This window comes from Carcharhinus amblyrhynchos, chromosome 31 (assembly GCF_965287045.1).
Source record: "Carcharhinus amblyrhynchos chromosome 31, sCarAmb.v2.hapA, whole genome shotgun sequence".
Classification (NCBI taxonomy): Eukaryota; Metazoa; Chordata; class Chondrichthyes; order Carcharhiniformes; family Carcharhinidae; genus Carcharhinus; species Carcharhinus amblyrhynchos.
In genome coordinates this window covers 20462132-20485087 of record NC_137354.1, presented here as the reverse complement: position 1 = coordinate 20485087, position 22956 = coordinate 20462132, and the positions used below count along the sequence as shown (strand labels likewise).

The window sequence follows — 22956 nt, the reverse complement described above, 5'->3', positions numbered from 1 at the left end:
CAGAACCCTCATGAATTTGAACACCTCTATCAAATCTCCTCATAGTCCAAGGAAAACAATCTCAACTTCTTCAATCTTCGAATCATAGAATCTCTGCGGTGTAGAAAGAGGCCATTGGGCCATCAAACCTGCACTAATAACAATCCCATCCAGGCTGTATCCCCATAATCCCGCATGTTTACCCTGCTAATCTTCCCGACACTAAAGGGCAATTTAGCATGGCCATTCCACTTAACCAGTGCATCTTTGGACTGTAGGAGGAAACCGGAGAAAACCCACGCAGCCACGGGGAGAACATGCAAACTCTACACAGTCCCCTGAGGCCAGAATTGAACCCGGATCCCTGGTGTTGTGAGGTAGCAGTGCTGACCACTGTGCCGCCCCATCTTCATAACTCAAGTTCCTCATCCCTGGAGCCATTCTTGTGAATCTTTTCCACATTTTCTCCAATGTCTTCATATCTACTTCTTAGCATTCAGTGGTCACTGAATATTAGAGGGTTTACTTGAGCTTTTTTTTTGGGAATTGCACGCAATCAAGTTTTATTTAAGCATAGAATTCCTTTTGCATCTGTCTGCAATTTGTGCTGCTAACAGTAATGATAGTTTTGCCGTCACTTCTGCCCAATTTCGCCATTTTCCTCACACTTCTACAACCTTACAAAATATAAGATGCTTCCTGTCCAACTATGGAGTGTGTGCAGTGCAGATTAAAAACTGGGGTCCATTTGTATTTGGTCCAGCGTTGCCATAGGGAGCAAGGGAGCAGCGCTTGTCCACTTCAGCTGAAAATTCTCACCCTTAAACTTTTCACCGTAGATGCACTTCCCACCAGTGCCTTTATGCTTTGTGAAATCACTACCCTGGCACATGAAGTCAGGAATGATTCGATGGAGTAGTGAGCCCTTGTACCTCCTCACCAGTGCAGAATGCACAAAACTTTTCTGCAGTTTTTGGGATCACATCAGGCCTGAGCCCCATCGTGATCCGGCCCAGGGTTACCGCCCACATGTCCATGAAAACCTGGAGATTGTGAGCTGCTCCATCATAGCCCCTTGATAGCTGCCAGCTGCTGTCTGCACAAGGTGCTGGCGCCTTTGTACCAATGTGGGAAATAGCAGGCAGTGAGCTGCTACCACTGACTGGGCAGAGAGAGAGAACTGTAAAGTTGACCAATTTGTACATTTCCATCAACAATAAATTGCCAGGTTAAAAGCTGCTTGTCAGTAACAGTGTGGAATCATTGAATAATTCATGCTAAAATTGACATTAAACCTCAGACGTGATGGTTCTTTCCCTGTATATTACAAGCTGTAAAAACATTAGTTTTACCTTCTGAGATTGACTTCCTTAAACAACCCAATCATTAAGTGGTCACAGTGAAATGTTGCTGAGAACAATCAGTTCTCCGGTAATCCAGCAGGACATTTAGTGAGCCACCTTGAATGAGTTCCAATGACACTTACATATTCTCCAAATTGCTCCATAGTGGTGAAAGAGTAATTGTAATTTTCTGCAAAAAAAAATCAGTATTTGCAAATTGTACAGATATTTGGGAAATGAATATTATAATGTCTAGTATTTTTATGTTGCTTTCTTTATTCTTTTGGGTAGGTAGATCTCTAAACTCAACTGAGGCTTTAAAAAAATCATTTTGTTTTATTCACATTGAATACAAATTTTACAGAAAGATATTATTACAACCATAACTAGAAGTATAACTCAAAGCTCAAGTGTCCAATTCTTCGGTAGCACCAAATCACCAGAATGGCTTCTTGACCTGGTGCAGTTTGATGCTCCATCCTCTACCCAGTGCTACAACCATCCACTGTCACTGGATCTTTTATTACTTAGCTATGTTTTTGAGCTCCGGCTTTGCCTATGTTGACTACACTACATTATATTTAAATTTTTCCTCACTAATGCTCAGACCGCAATGTGGCTGGAACTCCTAGTTCTTTCTGACACCTGCATAACAAACATTCTAACCACATTTGACCCAGGAGGGTACAGTTAAACCAAAATACCAAAAATATGTTTGCCTCTCAGAAACCGATCACGACAGACTACAATCTTGTAGCCTTTCTCTTTGATCTTTGCTCATAATGATGATGCTGTTACATATTTCCATGAATTTCTATTACCACTCATTATTCTCAACGTAGACTCCCTGATTCTCCTGTCGAACCAGCCATTGCTTATTTTTTCTTACAATTTGTTGCAACATTTCAGGTCCCTAAGAACTTTTCTCTACGTTCCACTCGACTGTACATCTATCAACACAACTCCAGCTGTGTTGATTTGCTGAAGTGCCCACTGTTCAGTCATAAGTTTCATTTCTAAATAAAATGGGTTGAAATACAATGCTTATGAGTGTCCACATCCTTTCTAGAGATTCCTGTTGGGACTGCTTTGTGCCTTGAGTTTGCCCATTTACAGCAGAGTCTTCCACCATCTTTATGAATGCCCTGAATTTACATGCCATTAAAAAAAAATCATGAATCCCTGCCTTTCTGTCTCTTTGGTTCCTCCTGAAGACACTATTTCAAACCTACCTTTTTATCAAGCTTTTGGTCATCTGTGCAAATATCTTCTACTTTGCAAGGTGTCAAATTTTGTTTGATGATGCTTCTGTGGGACGTCTTATTGGGGCATCTTATAAAAGGCATTATATAAATTGTTGTTGAATACCAGCTTCCGAAATAGTAGTCAACACATATTTGCTTTAGGACAGGATTATTTGAAGAACAGTAGTTGCAAGGCTTATTTCTAGGTGACCAGGACTCCCTCTTCAGTGGTTCATGACATCTTTGAGACAGCCACAAAGCAGACCAACGGTGAAAATTGATGATGCAGCCACCATGATCAAGCACGGTCAGCATCTGGGAACTGAGCAATGACTTGCATAATCCAGGTCTGATTTTTCTATTTAGCTGCATGTTCAGAAAATTGAATCTATTCCAGTTTGCGTAGGTAACATATTATGCAATAGGTAATATATTATGCAACAGACAGTGAAAACCTCAGGGGTGCAATACATAATCAATCCCCTGGTCATTCAGGATTCTTGCAAATTGATAAAACAGCACAGCCCACTTATGATGCTGTCATTTGTCCATGGAGAGGAGATTATTAGAGGAAAAAATTCATGAGTCACTTAGTTTAACCAATCTGCAATGCACAGATTATAATGTGAGGTCACCTGTAGCACATCGAAATGATCCACACGTACAGAGTAAAGCTTTGGTGACCTTCACAAACAGTGGCAGCTTCATGGCTCAGGATATTTAGTTGCAGGTCATTTTGCAATCCTCCATTACACCCTTCCTTGTGAATTGTAGCACATTTGTAAATTGTGTGTGTGTGTCTCAAACTTTAAATGCAAGTGTAGAGATACCCCTAGTGGACGCAGTGTGACTCTGGTGCAGCCTGGCCCGCTTGATAGTCCTCGAAAAATACAGAAGCAGAGGAATGCTTATGAAAAAAACAATTGCAGCCATAAGAACATAAGAAACAGGAGCAGGAGTAGGCCATCTAGCCCTTCGAGCCTGCCCTGCTGTTCAATAATATCATGGCTGATCTGAAGTGGATCAGTTCCACTTTCCCGCTTTCTCCCCATAACCCTTAATTCCCTTGTCTATCAAAAACCTATCTACCCGTGACTTAAATATATTTAGCGAGGTAGCCTCCACCACTTCAACGGGCAGAGAATTCCAGAGATTCACCACCCTTTGATTGAAGAAGTTCCTCCTCAACTCCGATCTAAACTGCACCTCCCCCCTTATCTTGAGGCTGTGCCCTCTAGTCCTGCTATCCTTTCTAAGAGGGAAGAATCTCTCTACCTCTACCCTATCCATCCCTTTCATTATCTTATACGTCTCTATTAGATCCCCCCTCATCCTTCTAAACTCCAACGAGTCCAGACCCAGTCTATTTAGTCTCTCTTCATAGTCCAACCCCCTCATCTCCGGTATCAGCCTAGTGAACCTCCTCTGCACTCCCTCCAAGGCCAATATATCCTTGCACAAGTGCAGCAACCAAAACTGCACACAGTACTCCAGCTGCGGCCTCACCACTACCCTGTACAGTTGCAGCAAGACCTCCCTACTTTTATATTCTACCCCCCTTGCTATAAAGGCCAGCATCCCATTCGCCTTCTTGATCACCTGCATCTGCAGACGGGGTTTTTGCGACTCATGTACAAGGACCCCCAGGTCCCTCTGCACCATAGCATGCTGCAGCTTTTCGCCCTTTAAATAGTAATCCCTCCTACTATTATTTCTGCCAAAGTGGATAACCTCACACTTGCTAACATTATACTCCATCTGCCAGGTCCTCGCCCACTCGCTTAGCCTATCCAGATCCCTCTGCAGACTTTCCACACCCTCTGTGCAATCTGCTTTTCCACTCATCTTCGTGTCATCAGCAAATTTCGTCATCCTACACTCAGCCCCCCTCCTCCAGATCATGCATATAAATGGTAAATACCTGAGGCCCCAGCACCGATGCCTGCGGCACTCCACTAGTCACCAACCACCAATCAGAATAGCACCCATTGATACCAACTCTCTGCTTCCTATTAGATAACCAATCCTCTATCCACGCTAACACCTTACCCCCAACTCCATGGACCCTAACTTTCTGTAGCAACCTTTTATGAGGCACCTTATCAAACGCCTTTTGAAAATCTTAAAAACACCACATCCACCGGTTCCCCTCTGCCTACCACACTAGTCACATCCTCATAGAAATCCAATAAATTCGTCAAACGCGACTTCCCCTTAACGAATCTGTGCTGCATCTGCTCTATCAAACCATTCTTTTCTAGGTGCCTCACTATTTCTTCTTTGATGACGGATTCAAGCATTTTTCCAACTACAAACGTTAAACTAACCGGCCTATAATTCCCTGCCTTTCGTCTGCTACCTTTTTTAAACAGCGGCGTAACATTAGCCGTTTTCCAATCTTTCGGCACTTCCCCGGAATCCAGCGAATTTTGGTAAATTATTACTAAGGCATCCACTATCACCTCTGCCATTTCTTTCAGAACCCTGGGATGCATTCCATCAGGTCCTGGGGACTTGTCCACCTTCAGTCCCATTAGTTTATCAAGCACTACCTCCCTCGTGACAGTAACTAGGGCCTCAACTCCTACCATCCTTCTACCTTTAAGATCCGGCAAACTGTTCGCGTCCTCCTCCGTGAAGACCGAGGCAAAAAACTTATTTAAGGCCTCAGCCATTTCCTCATCTCCCACCGCTAAATCCCCCCTCTCATCCTCTAAGGGTCCAACATTCACTCTAGCCAGCCTCCTCCTCTTTATATATTTGTAAAAACGTTTACTGTCCTTTTTTATATTGAGTGCTAGTTTAGCTTCATAGTCTATCTTTCCTTCCTTTATCACCTTCTTAGTCATTCTTTGTTGATTTTTAAATTTTTCCCAATCTTCTATCGCCCACTACTTTTAGCCACTCTGAACGCATTGTAATAGTGAGGTTAAAAGAAAATTATCAAGAGTATCTGAACACGTTGATTACAATAAAAAGGAACAAAGATCTGGAATTTGCTTAGTGCTTTCCCTTCTCAATACCGTAACTTCCCTCGAAGTATGGTGGAAACCCCATTTGTAGAAGGAAACAAATACTGACTGTTGGGTCCTGAATTCCCCTTGTAGCCTTCAATGATTGCTGAAGTCTCTGTCAACAGCTTAGACTTTAGCAAACATGAAGTTCGCTTTTACATGGGTGTGTTGTTGCAATCGTATTATTCTGGCAGAAATATCAGAAAATGTGTGAAGGCAATGAATTTCTCATTAGTTTATTTCAATTTTTAAACCAGCTTGGCGCTATCAGCAGCCAAAAAGATCAATGAAATATTTCATGAGATACCAACTGAACATTATAGTTCTTTAGTCCAGGACTTCCAGTCAGTGTGCATTTATCTCCAGTGGCTCTTTGACCTCTTAATATATGACAGTAGTAAAGCGCTCTCTTTTGAGTGACTACAAACATACGCACTGTACTTGAAGCAGATTGCTTCTCTTTAATGCTTTTTTTGGGGAAGCATTTAGTCTCAGTGTAGAAGATGGACAGGATTGGAGTTGGAAAGAAAGGAGCTGAGAATTTGATGAAAAGAAGGGAATAGCAGGCCGCTAGGTGAGTGGTGATGAGGAGCAGTAAATAAAGTGGTGAGTGAAACTTACTGTAAATTAAGGTCAAAATGTGACTTATTGCTGCTCATGGACTGTGAAGCTGGGATCTTAATACTACTGAAGTATGATAAATACTATTTAGTGAATTCTATTTCAGAAGATAACTACTGAAGCAAAACCTGTACACTAAATTTATTAAAATGGAAAATAATTTATCAAAATAGCACTCAATACTTTCCCACATTCTGAATATATCATGTTCTTAGAGAACAAGAGATGAAAAAACGTGGAGGGACAATATACAATAAAGGGTACAACTCTAAAGGGGCGGCAAGAGCGGAGAGACTTGGGTGTATATGGGGCATAAGTCATCGAAAGTGACAGGACAGGTTGAGAGAACAATTTAAAAAGCATACAGTATCCTCGGGCTCCATTAATAGGGGCATAGAATACAAGAGCAAAAAGTTATGTTGAACTTGTATAAGACTCGGTCTCAGCTGAAGTCTTGCATTCAATTCTGAGCACCACACTTTAGGAAAGACATGTAGGCATTAAGGAGACTACAGTAAAGATAGATTGAAAAAATTGGCCCTATTTTCTTTGGGAAAAAAAGAAGGCTACGAGGGGATTTGATAGCGATACACAAACATGAAGGATATCAACACCGTAAATAGGGAGAAAGTATTCTCACTCATGAAAGGATCGAGAATGAGAAGGCACAGATTTAAAACAATTGGCAAAAAAAGCCTCCAAAGCATTATGAAAAAAAAATTTTCACGCAGTGAGTAGTTAAGGCCTGAAATGTATTTGTTGCCTGAAAATGAGATGGAGGCAATTTTAGAAAAGGGAATTAGACAGTTATCTGAAAATGAAGAGTGTAAAGGAACAATGAGGAGAAGGCAGGGAATGGCACTAAATAAATTGCTCATTCAGAGAGCCGGTGCAGACACAATGGCTAAATAGCCTCCTTTTACACTGTAAAAATTCTATGATTCTTTAGTTGTTGATGCTGAGTGAATTGTTTCCTTTATGGGCCATGATGCCCAGTAAATGCCAAGAGTGTTCCAGTAATATTGGAGGTGAATACTTCTCTTACATACAGTCTAATGCCCAGGTTGTGCAAACTGGGTGCTTTAACATTCCTGGCTTTTGTTGAAGTTTTTCCTTTATGGCGGTAGAGTTTTAAGATCCAACACAAATGTTTCAAATGCTGATGCAAAGAGAAGTCACAGAATTTAGAGTTGAGAGCCCCTTCAGCCTCTTGAGCCTGTGCCTGAGTTAACTATGTATTCTATTCCCATTTCCCTACCCTTCCCACATAATTTTTATAAACTTCCTTTTCATATATAACAATCACCCTATCTGCAACTACTAATCAACAATGTGTACTCTTTGACCCAACTTGATTATTTGTTGTCGATCCTAGTCTACTTGTATGAATTATAGGGTGAGATAAGGTTCAGTAGTGGGTAGAGAGGATGGTTGCAGTTGAGGTGTGTAGGCTTGAATTGCTTTTTTCAGAAAAGTTGGTATTCCAGAGGTGCTATCTTCTGGCAATCTTTTTCTTGCAGTATTTTTAAGGGTATGGGACCTATGTCCAATCCTTTGTCACCCCTGGACACCAAAAGGGGCCTTAAAAATACAGGCTCATTGCCTATTATCTGCAAGAGCTTCCACATTCTGTTGTCAAGGAGCTGAAATTTCATTCTGGGGGCTGCAAACATGGGTCCCAAACATGCCATTGGGTAGAAGAAGTCAGTCTTTGGGATTGTTACTAGACTGCCTCCATAATTGTCATGGAGACAGTTTCCTTGTTTAATTAAGGGCAGGAGGCTCTTGAAGCTTGAGTGCCAGTCAGAGGATTTCCATCTTCAGCAAAGTGGCCACTTACAATAAAGCATATGTGACTAAGAAGGTGCTTCAACATGAAGGCATCCTCTGAGCAACATTTTAAAAAAAAATTTAAAACAGAAAACAGCCAGACTGCCATGTTGAACGTGGTGCTGGTGTGGGAGTGGTGGAATCCCTCTACAGAATGTTTCTACTCCCAGACGCGTAGTGAAGTCCTGTGAACTAGCCTTGAGCATTGGTACCCTGTCTTGCCAATGGGTTCAGTCTCCAAGCAGTTAAAAGTACTACTATCACATCGGGAAACTGGAAATTAACTGGCTTCCTTTACTAACCTCCTTTACTAAGTAGGCTCTCAATTAGTCCAACTGACTGGCTGTCTTGTCGGGATGGGCAGCCTTGGTGGGCTTGAGCTGCCTCACAGAAATGTCCTTCGTGCCTTTTACCAATGCATGGAGGAATTCCCTGTATGGGCTGCTGCTGCATACCTTGTTCTACTGTGCCCTCACCCGTTGCCCAGACAAGCTTTGGTGTGCCTTGTTGCAGTGGAGGTCCTTCTATGAAGGGATCCTACCCCAACTGTATCAGGGACCTGGAGTGGAGAGAGTGCATGCAGCAGTACCATGCAACTGAAGATGGTACTGTTTACAGGCTCCCAAGAAATTTCCCCTTCTTGCGATCTTGTGGAGCCTGTGGACCATGCCTACATTATTTGTTGTTGGCTGCAATCCCTTTTCAGTTATTTTAAAAATATTTTATTGATGTTCTGTTTGCACTTCAGCCCCATGCTCCTGATTTATGGGCACCTGATGCAGAGGAGAGTTGGGGAAGGCGGTGGACTTGGTTGTGAACCTGTCTTTGGGCCTAGCTAAACATGCTATAAACATGTCCAGGCAGCAGGCGACCGAGGGGATCGTCTGACCTGACTTTCTGCCCCTCTACCGCGTTATGTTTGTGGCCAGGTATCCCTGGAGAGGGAGTTTGGGTTTTCAAGGGCAGCATCAAGGCCTTTTGTGCTCATTGGGCACTGCAGGGACTGGGGTATATTATCAACCCCTTTAATCATATTTTGATTTAATGTTTTAAGTTCTCTTTCTGCTTTGTTTTTATTTCGGGCGGCTCCCTTTTTGGGGGGGGGTAATTAGTGTTAAATGACAGCAGACAGGACTTCTGTCTTCAATTGGACTGAGATCCCACCTTGGAGAGCTGCTGGCCAATCTGATTGGCCGGCAGCACTCCAGGCACAACGTGAAGTGGTTGGAAGAGGCGTCGCAGTATCATGTCTGGAGCAAGTGTTAGAACATGGTGGCTAGGTAAGTAGCGTGGGTACCAGGGAGAGGAGGGTAAGGGATTTCTTGTGGGGCAGGGGAATGATTGCAAGGGTGGTGATTACGGTATTGGGGGCAGAGAGGGGCAAATCTGTCTTACTTGAGGGGAGTGTGCCCTAAGTCAGCAGGGGGGCTTTTGATGGAGGTACTGCCTCCTTCCCACACTTCCCCTTTATGATGGGTTTCCCTCCTGAGACCCTGCCCATGTGAAATTACATTCAGATCCTGACAGGCAAGATCTCAGAGGGATTCCCACCCATGCAATTTAATGTCTGTCTGTCTGTCTGTCTGTCTGTCTCTCTCTCTCTCTCTCTCTCCCCCTCTCTCCCCCTCCACCCCCACCTCAGAACCTGCTGAGGGTGGGGGAAACCATAAAATTAAAGCCTGTGAGTTTTTCTAGCACTTCTTTTGTCATGGTGTTTTAAATTACTCCTCACATTTGTCCCTTGATTTATTATTCGTGGGGTGCTTTTAGTGTTTTCTACCATGAAGACAAATGCAAAATATTTGTTCAAAGTCTCTGCCATTTCTTATCTCCCATTATGAATTTCCCTAGTCCTGCTGCCAGAGGGACCAACATTTACTTTGGCTACTCTCCCGTTTTGGTATGTTCTTCGAAGTTCTTAATCTCTACTTTTATATTACTTGCTAGTTTACTCTCATATTCTAATTCTCTCTTTATTTTGTAATTCCTTGTTGGTTTCTAAATGTGAAATTCTATTATGTTGTGATCACTCCACCTAGACAATTTTTTCCCTTGAGGTTATTAATTAATCCTGCCTCATTACACATTACCAGGTTTAACATAGCTTTTCCCTGGTTGGTATTCCCAGAATGTATTATTCTAAGACACCATCCCGAATACACTCTGTGACCCCCATCTCCAAGGCTACCTTTGACAATTTGATTCATCCCATTTATATGAAGATTAAAATTGTTGAAGATTATTGCAGTACCTTTCTTAGAAGCTCCCATTCTTTATTGATTTATACTCTATCCTACACGAGAGCTGCTTTTAGGTTCCTTTAGTCTATGCCCACCAGCGCTTCTATCCTGTTATTTATTATCTCCACCCAGACCATCTTCCAAGCCAAGTTAATTTCTCACTAATGTACTGATCTCAGTGTTTAGTGATAGAGCTATCCTACCTCTTTTTCTTTCCACCCTGCTGAAATGTCAAATATCCGTGAATATTCAGTCCCCAGCCTTGGGTCATTTCGCAACCATATCTTTGAAATGGCTATCATCTTGTACCCATTTATTCTTGTACCCATTTATTCCTGTACCAATTCATCCATCTGTTGTGTCCATTCATAGAGTCATACAGGTTTACAGCATGGAAACAGGCCCTTCGGCCCAACTTGTAACCAAGAAGGTAGATGAGGGCAGTGCAGTTGATGTTGTCTACGTGGACTTTAGCAAGGCCTTTGATAAGGTACCACATGGTAGGTTGTTACATAAGGTTAAATCACGGGATCTAGGGTGAGGTATCTAAATGGATACAAAATTGGCTTCTTGACAGAAGGTTGTTGAAGAGGGTTGTTTTTCAAACTGGAGGCCTGTGACCAGTGGTGAGCCTCAGGGATCAGTGCTGGGTGCACTATTATTTGTCATTTATATTAATGATTTGGATGAGAATATAGGAGGCATTTTTTTAAACTCCTGAGCTAATACCAATTGCCGGCATTTGGCCCATACCCCTCTATACCCATCTTATCCATGTAACTATCTAAATTCTTTTTAAAAGAGAAAATTGTATCTGCCTCTACTACTACCTCTGGCAACTTGTTCCAGACACTCACCATCCTCTGTGTGAAAAAATTGCCTCTCTGGACACTTTTGTATCTCTGCCCTTTCACCATAAACGTATGCCTTCTAGCTTTAGACTCCCCTACCTTTGGGAAAAGATATTGACTATCTTGCTGATCTATACCCCTCATTATTTTATAGACCTCTATAAGATCATCCCTCAGCCTCCTACGCTCCAGAGGAAAAAGTCCTGGTCTATCCAGTCTATCCTTATAACTCAAATCATCAAGTCCCGGTAGCATCCTAGTAAATCTTTTCTGCACCCTTTCTAGTTTAATAATATCCTTTCTATAACAGGGTGACCAGAACTGCACACACTACTCCAAGTGTGGCTTTACCAATGTCTTGTACTACTTCAACAAGACATCCCAAGTCCTGTATTTAAAGTTCTGACCAATGAAACCCCGTATGCCGAATGTCTTCTTCACCACTCTGTCCACCTGTGACTCCACTTTCAAGGAGCTATGAATGTGTACTCCAAGATCTCTTTGTTCTATAAGTCTCCCCAACACCCTACTAATGACTGAGTAAGTCCTGCCCTGGTTCAATCTACCAAAATGCATCACCTCACATTTGTGTCAATTAAACTCCGTCTGCCTTTCGTCCACTGGCCCAATTGATCAAGATCCCATTGCAATCCTAGATCATCATCTTCGTTGTATTATGCCACCAATCTTGGTTTCATCTGCAAACTTACGAACCATGCCTCCTACATTCTCATCCAAATCATTAATATAAATTACAAATAACAGTGGACCCAATACTGATCCCTGAGGCACACCACTGGTCACAGGCCTCCAGTTTGAAAAACAACCCTCTACAACCACCTTCTGTCAAGAAGCCAATTTTGCATTCATTTAGTTACCTCACCCTGGATCCCATGAGATTTAATCTTATGCAACAACTTACCATGCAGTACCTTGTCAAAGACGTTGCTAAAGTTCATGTTGACAATATCAAGTGCACTGCCCTCATCTACCTTCTTGGTTACCCCTTCAAAAAACTCGATCGAATTTGTGACATGTGATTTTCCACTCTCAAAGCCATGCAGACTGTCCCTAATCAGTCCTTGCATCTCTAAATGCCTGTAGATCCTGTCTCTCAAAATAGCTTTCAACGACTTACCCACCACAGATGTGAGGCTAACTGGCCTGTAGTTCCCAGGTTTTTCCCTGCAGCCTTTTTTTAAACAAAGGCACAACATTTGCCACTCCCCAATCTTCGGGCACCTCACCTGTGACTATCAGTGATTCAAGTATCTCGGCTAGGGGACACGCAATTTCCTCACTAGCCTCCCACAATGTCCTAGGGTATACCTTGATGCGTTTTAAGACTTTCAGCATCACCATCTCTGTAATACATACACTCCTCAAGAGTTTATTTCCCCAACTACCCTAACATCCATGCTTTTCTCACTAGTAAATACTGATGAGAAATATTCATTTAGGATCTCACCCTTCTCTTGCGAATTGGCATGTAGATAACCTCGTGGATCCTTAAGAGGCCCTACTCTGTCCCTTGTTTCTCTTTCGCCCTTTATGTATTTGTAGAAGCTCTTTGGATTCTCCTTTGCCTTATCTGCCAAAACAATCGCGTGTTCTCTTTTTGCCTCCCTGATTTCTCTCTTAACTCTACTCCTACACCCCCCCATACTCTTCAAGGGATTCACTTGATCCCAGCTCCTATGCATGTCATGTGCCTTGTTCTTTCTTCTTGACCAGGGTCTCAATATCCCGAGTCATCCAGGGTTCCCTACTTCTGCCAGCCTTGTCCTTCACGCTAAGAGGAATGTGTTTACCCTGAACCCTGGTTAACACACCTTTGAAAGCTGCCACTTAACAGACGTCGCTTTGCCTTCCCACAGGCTCCCCCAATTAACTTTTGAAAGTTTCTGCCTGATACTATCAAAATTGACCTTGCCCCAATGTAGAATTTTAACTTTTGGACCAGATCTATCATTCTCCATAGCTATCTTAAAACTAATAGAATTATGGTCACTGGTCCCAAAGTGATCCCTCACTAACACTTCTGCCACTTGCCCTTTCTTATTTCCTGAGTCACATTTTGCCCCTTCTCTAGTCGGGCCATCCACATAGTGAATGAGAAATTCCCCCTGAATACACTCAACAAATTTCTCTCCATCCAACCCTGTAATACTATGGCTGTCCCAGTCAATGTTGGGAAAGTTAAAATCTCCGACTATTACCATTCTATTTTTCTTGGAGCTATCTGTAATCTCCTTGCATACTTGCTCCTCAATTTCCCGCTGACTATTTTGGGGGCCTGTAGTACAACCCTATGAAAGTGATTTCCCCCTTCTTATTTCTCAGTTCTACCTATATAGACTCAGTGGCCGAATCCTCGGATATATCCCCACTCAGTACGGCCATGATGTTTTCCTAATCAAAAGTGCAACTCCCCCTTCACTCTTACCTCCTGTTCTAATCTTTCCTATAGCAGATAAAGAATTCTGCCTTTTTATCATTTTTGGTCAGCATGGTGGCACAGTGGTTCGCGTTGTTGCCTCACAGGGACCCGGGTTCAATTCCTGGCTTGGCTCACTGTGCAGAGTTTGCATGTTCTCCCCGTGTCTGCGTGGGTTTTCTCCAGGTGCTCCGGTTTCCTCTGGTAGTCTGAAAGATGCGCTGGTTAGGTGCATTAGCCATGCTAAATTCTCCTGTGGTATACCCGAACAGACATGAGCGTTGGCGACTAGGGAATTTTCACAGTAATTTCATTGCATTAATGTTAATCTATTTATGACACTAATAAATAAACTAAACTTAAAAAAAAAACTTCTTTTCTCTGACCCCATTTGCTGATGAACTCTCTTATGTTTGTATGTTCTATCCATTGCACTCACATTCTGGTTATTATTACCCAGATTGTGATCCTGTACTATTGCTTTTTCTTTTCTCATTAACTTTCTGAAACCCCCTAGCATGAACCCTTTGCACCACTCCCCCAGTCCCACCCCATTGTTTGGTTTAAAGTCCAATTCTAGTTATATAGTTTGCCAGGACAGTGGTCCAAGTGCAATTCAAGAGAAGCCTGCCCCAACGATACATTGCCCTTTTTCCCCAGTACTGCCCCATGAATTGAAACTGATTTATCCAATACCATTCTTTGAGCCACACTTTTTTCATCCTCTGATTTTATTTACTTAGCCAATGCCAATTTGCTTGTGACTCGAGGATTAAGCCAGAGATTCTTTATGGTTCTTTTTTTAAAAAAATTAGTGCCCAATTGCTCATGTGCTCATAAATTACATAAAGGTAGATCTAGATTAGGTATTCAGAAGTTATTTTCTGAGAAGATGGTGGATCAGTGGAGCAAGTTACTTCTGTGAATGTAGATTTATTCACTGCATACTTTCAAAAGGGGACTGGGCCAGTCTCTGGCTGGGGGGACATTGCAGTCCACATAATTACTAAAAGCTAGTGCAAAGGCACAGGAAGTAATGAAAACAGCAAATGTAATACTCACCTTATCTCAAGGGAGCCAGAATATAAGTGGGAGGAAGTTAGTAAGGCTCAATTGTACAGAGCCTTGGCCAGACCACATCTAGTTTGGGCTGCATCTCAAGAAGAATAGTGAGGGATACGTTGCAGGCCTAAAAGAGTTAAGTTATGAAGCCAAGTTGCAAAAACTTGGTTTGAATTCCCTTCACTTCAGCTGGCTGCAGAGTAACCCAGTTGAACTGTTTGATAAGGTAGGTACAATTAATCTATTTTCCCTGGTGTTGGAATACAGACAAGGAGTCACAATTTTAAAATTAGAGTTAGGTGATTCAGGAGTGAAATCAGGATTCACTTTTGAAATAAAGGTAGTGGAAATTTGAAACGAACACCCGAAAACAATTGATTGCTGAAGCAATTGGAATTTTCAAGACTAAGATTGACAAATTTTGATTAGGTAAAGGTATCAAGGGAGCAAAAGCAGGAAAATGGAGTTGTGATGCATATCTAAATAGAATGGCAAAACTGCCTCAAGAGACCAAATTGCCTTCTCCAGTTCCTAGGTAGAATTTCCTGATGACTACGTTCCATTGAACTTCAAAAACCATTGAAGCTGAATATGTTTTGTATTCCTTGTTTAATGCCCCTATTTTTCAACAAATAAAACCAAATTTACTTACTCCTTTAAAGAGCAGACTTTGAATTCGGGCCTGGACATTAGACGCTGACCTCAGCATTCTTTGTACACTGCAGAGTCTGTTTCAAGAGGCGTGCATCAGCAGCAAGGAAGATAAAAGGCAACTGGGTTGTGAACTGAGAAAATAGAACTAGTCTCCTGGGTATATCCAAGCTGCATTATGTGAAGTGACAGACAAGCAGAGAGTAATTAACCAGTACAGTGGCAGTATACATCCTCCTTTCATGTTTAGTATCTTCTGTTCCTCAGATTTTTCACATTTACCGCTCCTCATTTCAAGATTCCAATATAACCATGAGCTCTTCAGTCTTCCATTTGTGCTAATTAGCTTTTGACAACCTGTACTTTTTAATAATCATTGTCCTTTGCTACCACTTGTAACTTTCCTTTTTTGGTTTTCACTTCTTCGCCCCTATATTAAAGACATTGACTCTTTACTTGAGCTCCACAGATGCCAATTGGTCTTCTATATCTGGCCAAGCAACCAATTATCATGTGTTCCAAGGCTGTTCTACAGGGATTCTCATAGTCATACAATCATCATATCATGGCCACGTACACAAACACTTCTTGCAGGCCTCTGGATATAATCAGCTATGATGTGGACATGCTGGCGTTGGACTGGGGTAAACGCAGTAAGAAGTCTCGCAACATCAGGTTAAAATAACCTGGTGTCGTGAGACATCTTACTGTATAATCAGCTACTCATTGGCAACAGAGATCGTCCAATGAGGAACTGATGATGGGTATCTATTTGAAGGTACACATGAATTCCCCTAATGGTTCAGAAAATGTTAATTGTTTTATGCAGTGCCGAGCCAAACATATTAGGAAAGTCCAAAGTTTGATTCATCCTCACTTGTACTGAGGTAACCATTTTCAGCTTGTTATTGTCATTGTCGGACTACAGTCATACTCAGTATCCTTCTGCCAGAGTTCTCATTCCTGATCACAGTCCACAGATCCCTGCTGGAACTGGAACAGATAGTGTCAAATGTGCTCAACTGTGATACTTCCTAAGGGTAAATAGACTGCCTAACCCTAACTGGATCAGATGTGAAACACGGACACTTGAATAAGATGTTGGAGGGGGGCCTGACACCAAAGGCTTGGGGTGAGCAGTGGGGAAAGAGGGGGAGAATTCCAAGAATAAACAAAAGAACAAAGAGGATCATCAACAGCAAACAAGACTATCAATTTTGTCACAGGATGGCTTTAATGATGGCATCACTTTACCTTTCAAGAATGATTCTTAAAACTTTTTAATTTTTCTCCATTTATTTCTATTGCGTTTTTTTTGCTTTGCAAAATATTTTATTTAATCCATGAGTGATAAAAGTACATAATCAGAGATTCTTTAATCTGAAGCAAGACAGTGTCTCATGTTTGCAATAGCTTTCATTTCAATAAAGGACATAGTAACTGTTCCAAGAGTCTACATAAATGATGACTCAAGTCGCTTTTAACTTACTGCAGTGAAATTGACTGCTGACAGGAGTCTTGCACAGCCAGCAGCACAAATTTGGTTAGATGTTTTTGTGTGCCAACAGCTATTTTACTATATGTCCGGATTTGCTGAGGCACTTGCCACTTCATCCTACAGCCTTGTAAACAGGCTGAGTCAAATAAAGTGGTAAAGTGGGCTTGCAATGATGTGCTTTATCACACAAAATACTATAACGTACCAGCTGCAACACAAACTTTTTAATTTGCATTTATTAAGGAACCAAATTATTTGTTTAATAGTTTTTGCAAAAGGCTGATTTGGAAAACCAAGAGCAGTCTTTAGCTCATGCTCCATTTTCTTCAGAAGTCTGGAATGGGCCTACAAGAGGGCAGGGGGCATGGCAGTTTAAAGACAGGAGAACTGGGCATATCAATTTGTTGACTTTTACCCCAAAACTCAGGTAAGTATAAAATCCCCATGAGACCATTATCTGAGCAGTTTCTATTTCAGTTTTTCACGGTACCCAGTTAGACTTGGAGACTCGGGAATAACAAAGTAAAGAAACCTGAGTTGCTGTGTGTACTGATGTAAATAGGGTTATCACAAAACAGGATCATTTTGTGGAAAGTTTGCTGTGTGCTTTCCTCAATGTTCTGTAGCAACTAAGTGCCCTCTAGTGGAATAGCTGACATTCCATCAGAGAATTTTTCACAGATGCCCATTTCACCTGTCATTCAAATGTGACGCCACTGTTTGAAAAAGGAGGTAGACAAAAGGTGGGTAACTAACTATAAGCTAGTTAACTTCTGGAGTAAGGAAAATGCTTGAATCTATCATCAAGGAAGAAATAGCAAGACATCTGGATATAAATTGTGCCTTTGGAAAGGTGCAGCATGGGTTTATGACAGGCAGGTCATGTTTGACTAATTTAGTGGGATTCTTTTGAGAACATTACATGCATGGTGGACAATGGGGAACCTATGGATGTGGTGTATCTGGATTTTCGGAAGGCATTTGACAAGGTGCCGCACCAAAGGCTGCTGCATAAGATAAAGGTGCACGGTGTTACTGGTAATGTATTAGCATGGATGGAGGATTGGTTAACTAACAGAAAGCAAAAAGTGGGGGTAAATGGGTGTTTTTGTGGTTGGGTATCAGTGACTGGTGGTGTGCCTCAGGGATCAGTGTTGGCACTATAGTTGTTTACAACTTACATAGATGAGTTGGTGACCAAGTGTAGTGTGTCAAAATTCACAGATGACACTAAGATGGGTGGCAGAGCAAAGTGTGAGGAGGACATTGAAAATCTGCAAAGGGATATAGATAGCCTAAGTGAGTGGGCAAGGGTCTGACAGATGGAGTACAATGTTGGTAAATATTAGGGTCATCCATTTTGGTGGGAATAAAGCAAAATGGGCTATTTAAATGGTAAAAAAAAATTGCAGCATGCTGCTATGCAGAGGGACCTGACTGTCCTTGTGCATGATTCACAAAATGTTGGTTTGCAGGTGCAGCAGGTAATTAAAAAGATGAAATGGAATTTTGTCCTTCCCTGATCGAGGGATGGAGCTTAAAAACAGGGAAGTTATGTTGCAGCTGTAGAAGGTGCTGGTGAGGCCACACCTGGAGTACTGTGTACAGTTTTGTTCTCCTTACTTGAGAAAGGATATACTGGCACTGGAGGGGATGCAGAGGACATTCACTAGGTTGATCCTGGAGTTCAAAGAGTTGGTTTATGAGGAGAGACTGAGTAGACAAAGCTCCCTGGAATTCAGAAGAATGAGGGGAGATCTTAGAGAAACATATAAGGATTATAAAGGGAATAAAGAAAATAGAAGCAGGGAGAGAGTTTGCACTGGAAAGTAAAACTAGGACTAGGGGGCATGGCCTCAAAATAAGGGGGAGCAGATTTAGGACTGAGTTGAGGAGGGTTGTGAATCTGAGAGATTCCCTGCCTAGTGAAAGCTTCCTTATTGAATGTTTTTAAGGTAAGGATAAATACATTTTTTGAACACTAAGGGAATTAAGGGTTATGGTGAATGGGTGGGTAAGTGGAGTTGAGTCCACAAAATGATCAGCTATGACCTTATTGAATGCGGAGCAGGCTGCAAGGGTCACATGGCCTATTCCTGCTCCTAGTTTTTATGTTCTTATTTCCCTGTCATGGAATTGTAGAGTCATACAGGGCAGAAAAGGCCTTTCAGCCTATCAAGTCCAGTTAGTAACCTAATAAACCCAAATGTAATTGAGTTCTGTTTGTTGGAGTGTAACTGAAGTTAACCATTCCAAGTCTACAAATGTGCTTGCTTGATTTTTCAGTGTTTATGTGCACTCATTCTGCTGCTGAACTACATACAGAGCTTCAATTCCCACTGTGTGCTAAATTAGATGATTTCAGCTTGGGTGAATTATATAGTAAATCACTGACATATCTTCAAAGGCTTAGGTTTTGTATGATCTGTGTGATATTCAAAGAAATCTGAGATTTACTTGCATCTTTGCTCATCAATATTCTGAGGAGCAGCAGAGTTAATTCTACTGTCACATTTTCCCTCACCAACCATGAGATGGATGATGTGGCATACAGATCAAAATATGTCACCATGTCTGCCCATTCCACCTGCCTTTGGAGCCATTTGGAAATATTGTGCAAATATAATTCTTAGTAGTGTAATTGCTTTTTCACTGATTTGTTGTTTCCATTTCAAGCTAAGTTGATGAAAAGTATGAGATGGGACCACGTCACCTGGAAGGATTGAAGAATTTATCATCCCAACATGAACAATAAGCAGAAAATTCATGTTTTCCTTGGAGCACCAGTTGTTTTGACACAGGGGAAAGCATCAGCAAAAGAAGCAATAACTGATGGCAGCTCCAACAAGTGGCTTCAGTGCCGGATCTTGTATGATAAAGGATCTCTTACTGTCAGTCCTAAAGAATGCAGCACTCAGGAGTCTCAGGAATGTTTTGTTTGCCATGAAGCAACATCACAATTGAAAAATCAGTCTGGACAGTCTTCCACTTCAAAAAATGAAGAAGGACTTGTAGCATTATCTCAAAAATGTACTTTTGAGCATCTTGATTTGTCCTTGCTGGAGCAGAGAACGAGCAAAGACTGTGATCTGCTGCATGATAAGGACATCAATACCAGACAGGTAGGGAAACAGCTCAGGAAAGAGTTGAGCAACACAACATTGCTGAGCTCCAAAGGTGGTGTCAAAATAACTGAAGAATATGATCATGAGCCCATCAATCCTGCTTGCTCAGGAAGAAGTTTCAAGACACCTTTGGAGTCATATTGCAGGAGTGGAGAAAATAGGAGTGACAATCAGGGCCCTAATGATAGAACAGAAGAGCAGAATGCACCTTTGAAAGAAGATTGTCCAGAATTTCTCTGTGACTCTGTGATGGAATACTTGCAGAATACATTCCCAGCTGAAGGACAGGAACCTTGTCTCAAATGCACAATGGTGAATGAAGGTTTATCAACAGGTGCTGAATTCCTCAATATATTAACTGCAAGTCAAGCTGCCATTCTTTCACAGGGATTGTCAGAGCATCAGTTTACTATACCAGACTCCCATGATAATTTAACAACTAGATTGGATAAAAACACAATAGGTGATGAACTTTCCTGTCAGTCACTTGCATCCAATCATAATTTTATTAGACTAAGAGGGAAAAATGCCAGTGAGACAATGTGTGGACAGGATGACAGTTCAGAAAATACGCCAGAACTGTTCAGCTTTCTGAGTAACCAGCAATTGTCCACCAATGAGGCTGCAGATGGGAGAACATCAGAAGGTTCAAAACAGCCCTTCACTAAATGGTCAAAAGATGATGTTGAAGTTAATATTGAACCATATGGTGGAGGCATCCTCTTCTCTCAGGTTGCAGATAGTTCTAAGTGTTTTTTAAAAAGATCACTCGAAGCTACCAAGGAGCCTGAAGAGTTAAAACAGGTAACCCAAACATCAAGATCTTCAGTTTATTTAGATAGAGACCCACCATCATGTAAGAAAATGAAGACAATGGATTCTGAGAGAAGATCCGATCTTGGAGAATATCTGAAGGCACAGAGGGATCGATGGCCAATACCAAAGGTTGGATTCATTGAAACTGAATGGCTTAAAAACTGCACTGATAGAAGCAGGAAATACCACGTTTTGGTCACCATTCTGTCCCGCTGCCACCTGAAGGAGATACAGATCAAATCAGGAACATTTGCTGGGTGCAACGTCCCAATAGCAACTACTTTGGTCACAGACCAATCAGGGGTCTCTATGAAGATTGTGCTGTGGAGGGCTTCTGCGTTCTGGGCCCTGAGTGTCTTCCCTGGGGATGTCCTAGTCATAACAGGTAAGGGAACATATATGTATTGCTAGATGTTTGTTGATTCAGGTTTTGAGGGGTTTATTTTCCCAGCCAAGGATGACAAGTTTGTGTGTGTGTGTGTGTGTGTGTGTGTGTGTGTGTGTGTGAGAGAGGGGAGTTAAATCCCCTTAAATTGACATTGGGTCAGAATCTCAACGTATCATGCTCTCTTCTAGGTTTTTGTCATGTGAAAGTGTAGGCAAGTGAGGAACCATCTAGGATCAAATCGTGATTGAGAAATTTATTCAGGTTGTTTTGAGGATGTAACGAGCAGGGTGGGTAAAAGTGAGTCAGTAGATGTATATAGATTTTCAAAAGGCATTCAGTAAGGAGCCATATAAAATGTTACTGCAAAGAGCTAATAACGTTAAAGATAATATATTGGCATGGATAAAGGATAAAAAATGATCTAACTAACAGGAAACAGTCAGGATAAATGTTTCATCTTCAGGTTGGCAAGCTGTAACTAATGAGATACATGGGGATCAGTGCTGAGGTCTCACCCATTTACTATCGCTAAATTTATCCCTCAATCATCATCACAAAAACAGATGATCTGGCCATAATCTCATTGCTTTTTGTGCAACCTCGCTGTGCACAAATTATCTGCCGTGTTTCTGACATTTACAACAGTGATAACATTTTAAAAGTACTTCATTGGCTATCAAGCACTTTGAAATATCCTGAGGTTGTGAAAGACCTTACATAAATGCAAGTGCTGTTTTTTAAAAAAAGGTTCAGAAAGACCCATAACTGGATGTGGACCATATCTAGGCCACATCCTGATCTGTAGGTCAAAGTCTGAATATTCTGTGGTGAGTAACTTACCTGCTGACTCTCCCAGAAGGAGTTAGGAGTGTGATGGAATACTGTCAATTGTCTGGATGGGTATGACTGCAGCACAGTTTACAAGGCCTGAAGCTGTCTAGGAAAAAGTAATCTGTCAGTGATCAGCATCTAACAGTTTAACTTTGTAACATAAATATTAGTGCCACCAGCGAGCTTACCTCCCAAAATTGGAAAAAGAAGATTGTAAAACAAATGATAGTGGGGCAGCACACTGGCACAGAGGTTAGCACTGTTGCCTCACAGCTCCAGGGACCTGGGCTCAGTTCCTGGCTTGGGCCACTGACTGTGTGGAGTCTGCACAATCTCCCTGTGTCTGCATGGGTTTCCTCTGGGTGCCCTGGTTTCCTCCCACAGCCCAAAGATGTGTGAGTTACGTGCATTGGCCATGCTAAGTTGACCCTTGGTCTCATGGGATGTGTAAATTAGAGGGATTAGCGGGGTAAAATATGTGGGGTTATGGGGATTGGACCTGGGTGGGATTGATGTCGGTGAAGACTCGATGGGCTGAATGGCCTCTTTGTGCACTATAGGGATTCTATGGATCTATGATTGTTACTTGATACTTTGCTCAGCCATAGCTAATGAAAAAAAATGCATGTTACCTGCCTTTTAGATGTTTTACACATTACTGTTTCTCCGTGGAAGGAATGAATAGCGTGCATTGCGTGCATCTTAGTTTTTTGACCTTGAAAAGCTAAAACACATTATGGGTAACGTTTCACAAACTAGGCAGATACTTCAAAAGGCATTACATAGAAATATAGAAAGTTGGAGCAGGGTTAGGCCATTCTGCCCTTTGAGCCTGCTCCACCATTCATTATGATCACAGCTGATTGTCCAACGCAGTAACCTGTTCGTGGTTTTCCCTGATCCCTTTAACCCCAAGAGCTACATCCAACTCCTTCTTGAAAACAAACAATGTTTTGGCCTCAGCTGCTTTTTGTGGTCGAAAATTCCATAAGATTACCACTCTCTAGGAAGGAATTTCTCCTGATC

At 41.8% G+C, this 22956-nt stretch overlaps 1 protein-coding gene and 1 pseudogene across 6 annotated transcripts in view; one reads left to right on the top strand and one right to left on the bottom strand.

Annotated features, from left to right (window-relative positions):
• shld2 (shieldin complex subunit 2) overlaps positions 1–22956 on the top strand; it is an 88357-nt gene that overhangs the window by 29843 nt on the left and 35558 nt on the right. For 5 of the 6 annotated variants that reach the window (XM_080215737.1, XM_080215738.1, XM_080215739.1 and 2 more), the window contains one exon: positions 19447–21096. In XM_080215737.1, the coding sequence (XP_080071863.1) occupies positions 19515–21096 (1582 nt within the window). In that variant the 5' untranslated portion in view covers positions 19447–19514. Of the gene's footprint in view, positions 1–9277; positions 9312–19446; positions 21097–22956 lie in introns of those variants that run through there. The other variant, XM_080215743.1, reaches the window with a different exon arrangement.
• On the bottom strand, positions 547–9279 carry LOC145360403 (peptidyl-prolyl cis-trans isomerase pseudogene; annotated as a pseudogene).